Raw genomic sequence first — 12,579 nt, 5'->3', positions numbered from 1 at the left:
TTGTAAACTCAGAGCTCTTAATCACTAGTATACTGTTCTCACCATATTTCCTGATAGTATTTTCCTGACATCATTTTACCAGGCAAAATTTGCTATGTACTTTAACTATAATGAAATGATACAAGCTTCTCTGGTTTATAGCACTGTACACTAAACATATAGTTAACTGGTACAGTTGAATAAGTTGTTCACACACACCCTGGAGAGCATCTAGGACTTGTCTTCTGGTATAAATTCCATTTTTAAAGCCATTGGCTTTTACATCAGTAACTACTTTTCTTTGCTTATTTTTTATCTTCATATTTTCACTTTAAAATTATAATGTTTATTTAAAAAGTTAATATGTAAAATTAGAACAAGGAGAAATATGTCACTTTTATCCAAGCATAACTTCTGGAATATTTCCTTCATGTTTTTTAGTGTAGCAGCATTTGTTTTTATTTTATGTAATTGTAGACATACTGTATTTATACTCTTTTTTTCCACTTAAAATCGAATCTTAAGTTAGTTAGCACATAGGATTCACAATCAGTATTTTTTAATGACTGATCTCCCACTGTGTATACTATAGTTTACTTCAAAATTCTTCTAGTGTTCTTTTCTCTTCCAACATTTTCAGTTGCTTTTTCATATGCTTTAATGACCATCTTTGTGCATTTTTTTTTTTTTTCTGTAGTTAGGGTTATTTAGTCTGATACTCTAAAAGGAAAATAGAGTCATTATCAAGAAACTACTGTACTCTCTCTTCATCTCTGATTATTAATGCAGTTACTTTGGGTCTTTGGTATTTACGTATGTATGTTTGCGTACAGCCTTTTTAGATTTTCAGGAAGGCATGTAGTGGGTTATCTTTGGTTGCTTAGATCAGTTGACAAGCCAATTGAGCTTAACCCTATTCTTCTCTCTAGGATGTTTTGGAAGAATGTATGTCCGTTCCCAAGCTATCTTCCTACTCTGGATGGGTGGTAGATCATGTCCTACCCCACAAGCAAGAGAACCGATCTCCTTCTGAGACTTCATCCTCCTCCAGATCTGCTTCAGCCCTAGATCAACCTTCATTTGTTCCCACATCTTCTGTCAGAAGCCTTGCCTTCTCACAAGCCTCCTCAGCAACACCAGATGGAACCAAGGTAAGGTTTTTAATAGGCTGCAGCCAAAAGACAGTGGTAGCTGCAAAGTCGAATCGTTTAACATTGTCATAGGACAGTGACCTTACCCCGGGGAAAATAATGATTGCTTTTTGTTGTAGCTGTTTATAGGGACAGTGTGGGTTATACCACTCAGTGTTCTCTTCATAAGGACCGAGAAAGAGAAAGTTTCCTCTAACTGCCAAGAATAGGAATTAATGTTATGAGCGATTGGGTTGTTTTTTCTCCTAAACTGGTAAGGCCTCCCTCTTTGTGCCGGTTGCTGGAAGCCTTAGAGTAAAATTTACATCTGCTCTTAAAATTTATATACCTTACTTATCATTAGTTCTGAATGAGTTTTTACCCTTTTGTTGTCTCTGGTTTGCCTCGCCTTTGCTTCTCTCACTTAACATCCGTTAAATTGTTCTTTTTCTTGTTGCTATACTTTCAAAGTTCTTTGTTCTTTTCGCCCAAAGTTCTTTGTTCTTTTCGCCCTTCCCCGCTGCAGACTTTCAGTTATTGAAAAAACATTACCATAGCATCAGAAGAAAAAATTTAAATCTCCCTATCATATCATCATTTCAGTCAACAGCTACTTCTTTCCAGGCTCCTATGCTGACTATTTGTACCTTGACATAATTAAGTTGTATATGCACTTTTGATTCTACTTCCTTCCTAACATTATTTTGTTCACGAACTATTTTTCATGTTATTTCCACCTTTGTAAATGTTGTACTTACCAGATATATAATATTCTGTAATTCAGAGGTCTCCAACCCTTAGGTCGTGGACTAGTACTGGCCCATGGCCTGTTAGAAATGGCTGCACAGCAGGGGATGAGCGGCAGGCCAGCAAGCAAAGCTTCATCTGGACTTGCAGCCGCTCCCCAGCGCTAGCATCACCGCCTCAGCTCCACCTTAGGTCACCAGGCATTAGATTCTCATAGGAGCACTGGTCCCCAGTGCCAAAAATGTTGGGGACCGCTGCTATAATTTATTAAACAGCTCCTGTTTAATAGTGCTGCTGTGAACACACGTACGTGTGTTATTTTGAGTACTTGTTCTCAGTTCTTTTGGGTCTGTACCCAGAACTGGAATGCTGGGTCACATGGTAATATATGTTTAATTTTTTGAGGAACCACCGTACTGTTTTCCACAGCAGCTGCACCATTTTACGTTCCTCAGCAGTGCACAAGGGTTCCAGCTTCCCATCTTTGCCAGTGTTTGTGATTTTCTGAAAACTTTTTATATAATAGCCATCCTAGTGAGCGTGAAGTGGTATCTCATTGTGGTTTTGATTTACACTCTCTAACGATTAGTGATGTTGAGCATTTTTCATGCGCTATCTTCTCTTGAGAAGTGTATGCAAGAGTTATTCACAACAAACAAGAGTTTACAATACAGTAATTTATAATCCTAAAAAGTAATTTAGATTAGAGATGATTATTCATATTATAAAAGACTGCACTGTTCTCTGCCTATAAAGTTTATTTTTTAGTTTATATGTAGCACATCATCTTTAAAAATATTAGTCTTTAAATTTTTTTTCTAGCAATTGAACATTATAGGCAAAAAAAAAAAATGAATTTCAGTCTTACATCACACCTTATGTAAAAATTAACTCAAAGTGATCACAGACTTAAATGTAAAACAGTAAGACTTCTATGAAAAAACAAAATTGGAACCTATGGCTTGGTGGAGAGTTTTTAATTTTGATGCCAAAAACACAATCCATTAAGGGAAAAATCGATAAATTGAACCTCGTCAAAATGAAAACCTTTGTTCTTTGAACAACCCGGTGAAGAGGATGAAAAAACAAGTTATCGACTAGGAGAAAATAGTTGTAAAACTGCATATTTCATAAAGGTTTTTTTTATCTAGAATATATAAAAAACTCTCAAGACTCAAACGTTTAAAAAAATCACTTTCTAACCTTTAATTAGAAAATATGGTAAGATGTGTACAGACATTTCTCTTAAGACAATGTACAAATGGCAAGTGAGTATATGAAAATAGTTCAACGTCATTAACTATTAAGGAAATACAAATTAAAACCAGAATGAGGTAGTACTACACACCTATCAGAATGGATAAAATAGGGAATAGTGACACCAAATGCTGGCAATGATGTGGAGAGTCAATCACTCATACATTTTGGGTGGGAATGTAGGATGGTACATAAAGCCACTTGAGAACATCGTTCGGCAGTTTCTTAAAAACTAAATATGTACTTAACTAGCAATTGCATTCTTGGGCATTTTCCCCAAAGAATTCAAAACTTACATTCACATAAGAAGAATCTGTATACCAATGTTCATAGCAGCCTTATTCATAATATCCCAAAACTGGAAACAACTAAATGTCTTTCAGTAGGTGAATGGTTAAACCGTGGTGAATCTATACCATGGAGTACTACCAGCAGTAAAAAGCCAATCTCAGGCGGTTAAGTACTATATGATTTCATTTATTTAACACTCTTGAAATAAAATCATTATAGAGATGGAGAACAGATTAGGAATATAAGGTAGGTGTGGCACAAGGAAGCTTTATGGTGATAAAACAGTTCTATACCTTGATTGTGATGATGATTATAGGAATCTACATGTGATAAAATTATGTAGACCTGTCCACATACAGAAATGAATGCCTGTAAAACTGGTGAAATTTTAATAAGTTCTGTGGCTTGTATTGATGTCAATTTACTGTTTTTTATGTTTTTCTGTATTTATGGAGATCTTACTATTGGGGGAAACTGGGCAAGGCATAAACAGGAGCTCCCTGTACGAATTTTTGCAGCTTCCTATGAATTATAATTATTTCAAAAGACAAAAATTTTTTTTAGAGTTTCTATGAGCAGCTTCTCAAAGGCAGCATGTTCTAGTTCTGATCCTGCCGATATTATGGCATGCCCTCCAGCAAGCATCTTTTCTTCATTAGGCCTCTGGTTTTTTTACCCATATAATTTGGTACTGGACTAAATTGCTGAGGTCCTCTCCAGGTACAAAATTCCATAATTCTTGAGGTTTACATAAAGTTTGGGATGGCTTTATGTAATGGATTACTGTATCATTTAGGAATTTTTGGTATTAAATAACAGAAACCCAGTTACTAGCTTAAGCAAAAAGGGGGCGGGGCTAGGAATTGAATGGCTTATATTGCCAGGAAGTCTAGGTGTGCATTTGGAATCAATGATCTAGATAATCTACTTTTTGTGTATTTCTGCTTGACATTATTTCTGATTTGATCCAGTGACCCAAACACAGGGCTTTACCTCTCTATCTCTCAATTCAGTCTAACCCTATTGGTTTCATTTTTCAGATAGACTCTCTCTGGCAAGATGGCTATTGGTAGCCCTAGATACACATCCTTTTACGTTAGCATCCCCAGAAGAAGGGAAAGCCTTCCCAGATAGCTCCATCATAGAAATTCAAAGGTGGGCTCTGCTCTAGCTTGGCTCATAAGCCTCATTGCTGCTGTAGATACTGGCTACAGGGGCTAGAAGACTTTGATTACCAGCTGGTCACATGCTTACTCCTGAGGCTAGGAGGGTGGAAGAGTTGGGATGTCGGTTGGGCTTGTTCCGCCCAAACCATCCTAGCACGAATGGAGAAAATTTGGCTGGGCAGATCAAAACAAGCGGAAAAGCAAAAAAGGAAAAAGAAAGAAAAAGAAAGAAAGGAAGGGAGAGAGGGAGGGAGGAAGGAAGGAAAGGAAGGAAGGATGGAAGGACAGACCCAAAGTTCAACAAACACCAATTTATTAAGAAAAACAATTAGAACGAAGTCAATATCACGAAAAGCACACTGGTGTAACCTAATTTATTTTCTCGTTGTTATTACTTGTCCGTAAGTAGGGATGTGGTTTTTGTCCAGAAGAGAAAACACCAACTGTCGTACCTTCTTAAAAGCTTAATTTTTCTGTCTTCTCTCTATATAGGGCAAACATGAGTCCCAGCATACAGAATCTATGGTACTTCAGTCCTCCAGGGGGATCAAAGTGGAAGGATGCATCCGAATGTATGAGCTGGTGCACAGAATGAAAGGAACAGTAAGTGACCCATGAAGCAAGGCAGGCTTGACCTTAGGGAGCCATATTTAAATGCAGTGTCTCAGGGTTTATGACTGCTCGCTGTATTCTAATCATCGTGCCCCACCTAGTAGCTCCCAGTTCATTTTTGGGGATGGTATAATGTAGCCATCAAGAGTAAGCCCTCTGAAGTCAAATCTAGTTTTAAATCTACACTCTCCTATTTTACATGTGACTTTGGGAAAATTACTTAGGCTTTCCTAGCTTTTATTTACTTCTGCAAAATTTGAAGATGATCTGGGGTTGTCAGATAAGATTATACTGAGAAGATGGACCTTAATAGCCTCTTGAGAAAAGGATAGCATTATTTTAATTAATTTATTTGGCTTTATTATTTTTTATTAGGAAAGCAGTGCATGATTTTGTAAAATTTTTTAAAGAACACATGAGTTTATAAAGTCAAAGTCTTCTGGCATCACCCTTATTCATTTATGCATTGAGACAACAAATATTTACTGAGCACTTATGTGCTAGATGTCGTTTTAGATCTAGATAAAACAGTGGATGGAGTAGACATGGATCCATGTCCTCATGGAGCTTACATGCTGGTGGGGAGAGACAGAAGTAAACATGAGAAATAAGCAAAATATAATTAGAAGACTTATAATCTGAGTGAAAGAAAGGAACACCATTAAAGCACTAAAAAAAAAAAATGGTGGTTGCTTAGACTAAGGTGGTAGTAGTGGAGATCATGTGTGAGGGTGGGGGAGGGGAGAGGGGCGAGAGAGAAGAGAGAGTTGTTGAGTCTCTTTTCCTTCCTAGCTCTTATTTAAACAGAGTCTCAGAGGAGAAGACAGTATGCTTGTGCTAAATTTACCTTCTTGCCCTGGAAGTTTTAAAAACTTTAAAAGTAGAATAACGTAATGTTTTAACAATATATTTTGGTATATCTCTATGCCAGTATATGTAGCATCTCATCCTTTTTAAAGGCTGCAGAGTATTCTCTAGTATGACCTACTGTAATATATTTAATCTTTCCCCAGTTATTTTAAATTGTTTTAAATTCATTGTCATAGTGAACAGGACTACAGTGAGCATCGTTGTACATATATCTTTGCACACATATGCAAGTATTTCCTCAGGATAAATTCCTAAAATGGAACTAGTGTCAGGATGTGTACCACAAAATTTGATAGTCAAAATGTCAAATTGCTCTTAAAAACCACAGGAGAGTACTCATGAATAATAAATAACATACCTGATACCCTTCGGTGTAAGGGGAAGGGACTGGCCTAAGTGGAGATATGGGGACGGGGTGGAAATCTAGGCAGAGAGAATAACACGAGGATAGGAGTGAGCTAGAAATGTGCGTTCCATGTTTATGGAATTCGAGTAAGGACTTGTGTAGATCACCTTGAAACCTTCATAAGAATACACAAGATGGAAGCTTAAAATTGAAGGCTATTTGATACTATGTTGACAAATACCTGTCCCTTCCCAGCTTACACTGGAGTGACAAACTTTATGGGGCACGTGGAAGAGCTTTCCATAACAGCTGAGTTTAAAGATCAACCCGAAAGAGAGAGGTGACTGAGCAGAGGTTCTGAGAGGCACACAGCTGATTCCATGCCCTCGAGTATCTGATGGCGTGAAGGCCAGATGGGAGGGTGTTCTGGGGGGGTGATGATCAAAGGGCTGATGGAGCTCCACAGAGCAGGTGCTCGTCCTTTTCAGGAGGGCCTGAGGCAGTGGCAGGAGGAGCAGGAGCGGAAGGTGCGAGCGCTCTCTGAGATGGCATCCGAACAGCTGAAGCGGTTTGACGAACGGAAGGAACTGAAGCATCATAAAGAGTTCCAGGACTTACGGGAAGTGATGGAGCAGAGGTGAGCCTCCCTGAGCTCTGACCTGGAGCCCAAAAGGGAGGGTTTACACATCTCCCGAGTCCTTAAATGTCCAAATAAAATAGCCGGAGGAGTTTGTAACCCAGAAAAATAACCGGCCTCAGAAAGGCGACCAGTGTATCACAAAGGGAGGCTTTTAGGGGCCATGGAACCGTGTAGGAGGCACGGCTGTCGGCTGATGGTTTCTTTCTGCAATTTCTCATTCAGCTCTAGAGAAGCCCTGGGCCAGCAGGAGAAGCTGAAAGCTGAGCATCGGCACAGAGCAAAGGTCAGAGTCTGGGACGGCCAGAGTGGGTGTTTCAGGGTCTGGCTGTGACCTGTCCCAAGAATCAGGTTCTGGCAGACCGTCCTGAAGGACCTGGCCCATATCGCAGCTCTGTATGGCTGACCCTGGGCAGTCTTTTCCTGTTCCGGGGCCATCCGCGAAAGCCTGTCTCCCACATGGGACCGGAGGCATGTAGAAAGAGAAAGCCCAGGAGCCCCGCAGAGAAGTCACCTCGGAGAGGTCACCTGCCGGCTCTTTCCGTAGATCCTCAACCTGAAGCTGCGGGAGGCAGAGCAGCAGCGCCTGAGGCAGGCGGAGCAGGAGCGGCTGCGGAGGGAGGAGGGCCAGGGCCGCCTGCGCAGCCTCTATGCCCTGCAGGAGGAGGTGCTGCACCTCAGCCAGCAGCTGGACGCCTCGGACCAGCACCGAGACGTGCTCAAGCTCGACCTGTCAGCCTTCCTGACCCGAGGCAACCAGCTGTGCGGCCTCATCTCGGGCATCATTCGGGCTGCTTCTGAGGTGAGGGAGCTTCAGGGGGCACTGTCTTTGAAATGGAGAACCTTCAAAGCAGAATCATTTTCTGATTTAAATATAATGTCTGCTTATTATCACTTGTCATCTCCTTACCTAGAGGTAACCACTGTTAACATTTTCTATTTCTTTTCTGACAGAGTGCGTGCATGTGTTTGCACATGTGTGCGTGCATGTGTATGAGTGCGCACGTGTGTGTGTTAGCTCCGACCCAAATTGGACTTCTATAGATATAGACTATCTTAGGTTAAAAAAATATTTATTTCTTCTGCTTGCAAAATGCTTTAGTTCATTCAGTAATATATACTGAACTCCTATGCTTATGGTAAAAATTAAAACCTTATAGAAATGTACATTCCTTTTTTTCAGTTAACATTGAATTTTGACTATGTAATTACTATAATTATTAAAATATTTTGATGTTTTTAAGGCAGTGTTAAAAACTGCAAGTCTCGCCTCAATTCATACTAGGTAGTCAATAAATATTTGATGAACAGATGAAATTGGTTATATGTCTAACATATATCCATACCAAAATTTGTTGAAAAAAGTATGCTTAGTCTTAAACATTTAAGGTTCTGTATTTGCACTCCCGTGCGTAACACTTCAGTGATGTCATTTTATATATTATCCGCATTTCTAACTATTTCTTGGAGATAAAATTCCTAGAAACCGAATTACTTGGTTATGGAATTTTAAGGTTCTCGGCTCACATCCAAAAGTTGTGCCAGTTCACGCTTTCATGAATCGTGTGTTCTTGCCCTTCGTTCATATTTCTATCAGAGTTTGTGTTTTAAAAGAGCAATTTATGAGTTCTAAATAATAAAGAACTTTAGCGTTTATCATATTTGAGGCAGAAGTTTGTTTTCTATTCAAACTCTTTTTATAAGTTTTGTTTACTTTTTGTAAAATTTCAAACCTGTACTGCAGTGTGGAGAGAGCAGTATAATGAACCTTTGTGCACCTTTCCCCAAGAATCAACACGTGGCAGGCTGGTTTCATCTGTACTTCCACTCACTGCTCCTTCCCTCCACCCCCTTCATGGTTTGACAGTAACTTTCAGGCACATTACTTCATTTGGAAAATACAATAGTGTGTATCTCTAAAAGATAAAACTCTCTATTAACATAACCAAGATAGTAATATCACACTCAAATAAACTAATTATTTAGTGTGGTCAAATGTCAGTGTTCAAATTTCTCCAGTTGTCTCAAAAACTTTTTTACAGTTGGTTGGGAAATTAACATCCACCGAGTTTCAGCTGTGTGGTTTGCTATGTCTCCTACTTAAGTCTTTTAATCTCAAGGCTCTATCTCTCTTCTATCGCTCGCTCACTCTCGTGCGCTCTCTCTCTCTCTCTCTCCCCCACTTATTTGAAAAACTCTGGATCATTTGTTCTTTAAAATTTCCTACATTCTGGAAAATTCCAGAATGCAATTGCTAATTCTAACCCTGTGATGTATTTTATTTATTTATTTCTATTTTATCAGAGTTTATTTGAGCCAAACAGACGACATGCTAGATGCTGGGAAGCAGGATCTCAAATGTATATCTTAATATGTTTTTTTAATTCCTGTATCTTCTGTAACTGGTCATTTTACTCAGGATAGCACTGTCCAACAGCGTTTTCTGTGGTGATGGAAATATTCTGTATCTGTGCTTTGCAGTACAGTAGGCACTAGCCACATGTGGTTATTGAACACTTAAAAGTTGACTAGTGAGGCTGAAGAATTGTATTGTAGCTTAAAATGTTTTTAAAATCAAATTTCAGTGGCAACAGGTGGCTGGCTACCTTACTGGACAGCGCAAATCTGGAGCCCTGATGAGATTCAGTTTTGATTTTTTTTGGCACAGAACTTTGTAGCAGGTAGTATATACTTGTTGTGGCTCCACAGCAGGCACATTGTATCTGATGGTCTTTCCACTTGGGATGTTTTAAGGTCGACCAGCGGCTTCAGCTGTTGTTGGTCTTGTCTTCCAAAGATCCCTGCTAACCTTCAGCTAATGGTTCAGTGGCCATCGCTGGCCATTGATTCTATCTATTATTTCATTAATGGTGGTGGACTTTGAGTTTTTCTGATTTTATCATTCTTTTTGGAATTTTACTACAAAGAAAATTTCCCTATAAACTATTTATCTTGAGGTACAGTCTATATAGGAAGGAAAGGATAACTATTCGATTCTTTCCATTTTCAGTTTTCAGAATAATGAGTTGCTTTTCTAACATTCTTCTACAGTAATTTATGAGGTTGTTTCTTTTAAATTATCATTGAGAACTTAGGAATCTTTATGTATTTGATGTGCAGTGTGTTTCAATGTGTTATAGTTTTGTTGTTGATAAAATCGTCTCATCTTTGATCAATGGGGGCACCTCCAGCTTGGCTCCTCTGTCCTTTGATGTGGCCCCAAGTCGTGTTTGTTGCAGCAGAAAACAAGTGAGCCAAGATGTACCTACCTCATCTTGAACATTTTCTTCTCCAGACCTAGAATCGGGCATTTCTTCAAATAGCCTTATTACTTGTGGTTGAAAAGATATTTAGAAAACAAACACAGTCTCGTTACTAGGGTTTGTCATTGTTTCTAGGCCTTTTCTAGAACAGAACTAGAAAATATGTAATTCTTTAGGTGAAAATACATTAGTTCACATTGGTCTTTTTCATTCAGATACCGGATTGCCGCATTTATTTAACATCTTTAATTTTATATATGTATTATGTTTATTCCACACTGAAAATCTCAGTTTCTAAATTAATGAACATTATTTACTTTATCCTACTATGTATAGTATTATATGTATATATATGTAATTTCATAACATGCAATTTCAAAACAATAATACCAGTAGTAAATATATGATTCCTGAATAACACTTTAAGATTTCTTTGCAATTTTGGGTGGGTTTTTTTGTTTTGTTTTGTTTTTGGCTATAGCTGTATAACACTAAGGGATGTATAATTAAATTACTATTTCACTTTACTTGAAATAATTCTCTTTATTGTTAAGCCACCAGTTTGATAGGTTGATTTTTTTCCATTTGTGCTTTGAATTGTTAAGAAATTTTTTCAGCAGTTTAATTTTGTTATATACTTTTTAAGCCATTTACGTGGTTGCAAAGTAAGAACTTCCAAAAAGGTGTATCTGGAAAAGTCTAGCTTCCTTCTCTTTTGCCCTCCATCCTGTTCATGTTCTTTCTGCAAATGACCATTTCTGTTAGCTTTTGGGTGCTGTCTTTATTCTTTAAAAACAGGAGCAAATACATACATATATATGCATCTCCACCTCCCAGGATTAAATATATATATACATATGTGTACACACACACACACACACTCACTCCTTCCCTCTCTCTCCCTCTCCCCCTGTCCCCCTTTACCCCTTTTCCCCCTCTCCCTCCTGTACCTTGCTTTTTTTGCACTTAGCAGCTCATCCAGGAGATGACCGCTTAGCGTTTCTCTCATGTCTCTGTATGACTTCTTAGTACTCCGCCCCATGGACGTGTAGTATGACTATAGCTTATGACATTTCGATGTAAAGAAATGTTGGGTTTTTTCCCCCTCATTTAATCCATCTGAAATTTATTAGATGATTGGTGGAAAATCAAGATCTTTATTTTTTTAAATATTCATACATTTTACCACCGCTTTTCCCCTCCTGATTTATAAATATTCCTTACCCCAGTAAGTACTATCCTGGGACCTCTTTCTCAATATTCTTTCCTGTTTCCTTGATGGGTGTTTATTCTTAAACCAGGATCATCCTATTTTAATTGATGCAGCATTATAATACATTTTAATATTAAAAGAGAAAGCTTATGAATTTTCTGTAGAAAAAAATTTTTTTCTCTTCCACTCTGGGACGAGTTGGTTTAAAATGAATGGGTTCATTGATTTAACAGACAAAACTATGAAACATGTTTATGGGACAGAACATAGAAATGATACAGAGCTTCTCAATTCATTTTATAATTCTAGTCGTAAAATTCTGACAAAATAGCACACTAAGAGAAATGTGCATGTTAGTTTGACTTATGCGCAATCTCATTTTTGAGCAGAGGTTATAAATAAAAGATAAACTCAAGCTCATTAGTGCCTCAAAAGAATAATGCACTATAACCAAAGAAGAATTATTCTAAGTATAATGTAAATCTGGTTCAATTGTTATGAAATCTATTCATGAAACTCATTTCACTAATAGGTTAAGGGAGCAAAATTATATGTTATCAGATGTGAAAGTATATGCTAAAATTTGACATCCTTTCTTGATCGAAGAAAAAAAGCAGCATAAAAATGTTTCTCATTAACATGATAGAGTGTACGTATCCACCTAAGACTACATTTCAGATATGCCATTAAAGTTGGGAAAGAAAGAAAAATATACCACATTATTACTGTTCTTCAGTGTTGTTATAGATGTTTTAGCCAATACAAGACAATAAAAAGAAAGTAAATATTTAAATGAAGAAATGTGATTATTGTTACTTGAGGAAGGTATGATTGTCTACCTAGAAATCCAAGAGTAAAAAGCTGGAAACTTAGATTTTTTAATGAGACAGCAGTAATATGACCAAAATTAGAAAAATTTTGACAAAAAGAGTTAAAAATTTGATGGGATATAAAATACCTAGACTTAAACTAGCATGAAATGGATGTGCTTTACATAAAGAAAGATATAAAGCTTTATTGAATTTATAAAACAAAGCTTGATTAAACTGAAGTATTTACCACGTTCTT

The 12,579-nt window shown here is 37.7% G+C and overlaps 1 protein-coding gene across 3 annotated transcripts in view; it reads left to right on the top strand.

The window, feature by feature from the left end:
- Positions 1 to 12,579, top strand: part of GLE1 (GLE1, RNA export mediator) — a 29,546-nt gene that overhangs the window by 4,258 nt on the left and 12,709 nt on the right. For 2 of the 3 annotated variants that reach the window (XM_023533002.1, XM_011364180.2), the window contains exons 3-7: positions 909 to 1,130; positions 5,063 to 5,173; positions 6,887 to 7,035; positions 7,261 to 7,321; positions 7,583 to 7,837. In XM_023533002.1, the coding sequence (XP_023388770.1) occupies positions 909 to 1,130; positions 5,063 to 5,173; positions 6,887 to 7,035; positions 7,261 to 7,321; positions 7,583 to 7,837 (798 nt within the window). Of the gene's footprint in view, positions 1 to 908; positions 1,131 to 5,062; positions 5,174 to 6,653; positions 6,739 to 6,864; positions 7,036 to 7,260; positions 7,322 to 7,582; positions 7,838 to 12,579 lie in introns of those variants that run through there. The other variant, XM_023533003.1, reaches the window with a different exon arrangement.

This window comes from Pteropus vampyrus, unplaced genomic scaffold (genome assembly GCF_000151845.1).
Source record: "Pteropus vampyrus isolate Shadow unplaced genomic scaffold, Pvam_2.0 Scaffold95, whole genome shotgun sequence".
NCBI classification, from domain to species: Eukaryota; Metazoa; Chordata; class Mammalia; order Chiroptera; family Pteropodidae; genus Pteropus; species Pteropus vampyrus.
The sequence above is the reverse complement of the archived record's forward strand: the minus strand, read 5'-3'. Positions and strand labels throughout refer to the sequence as shown.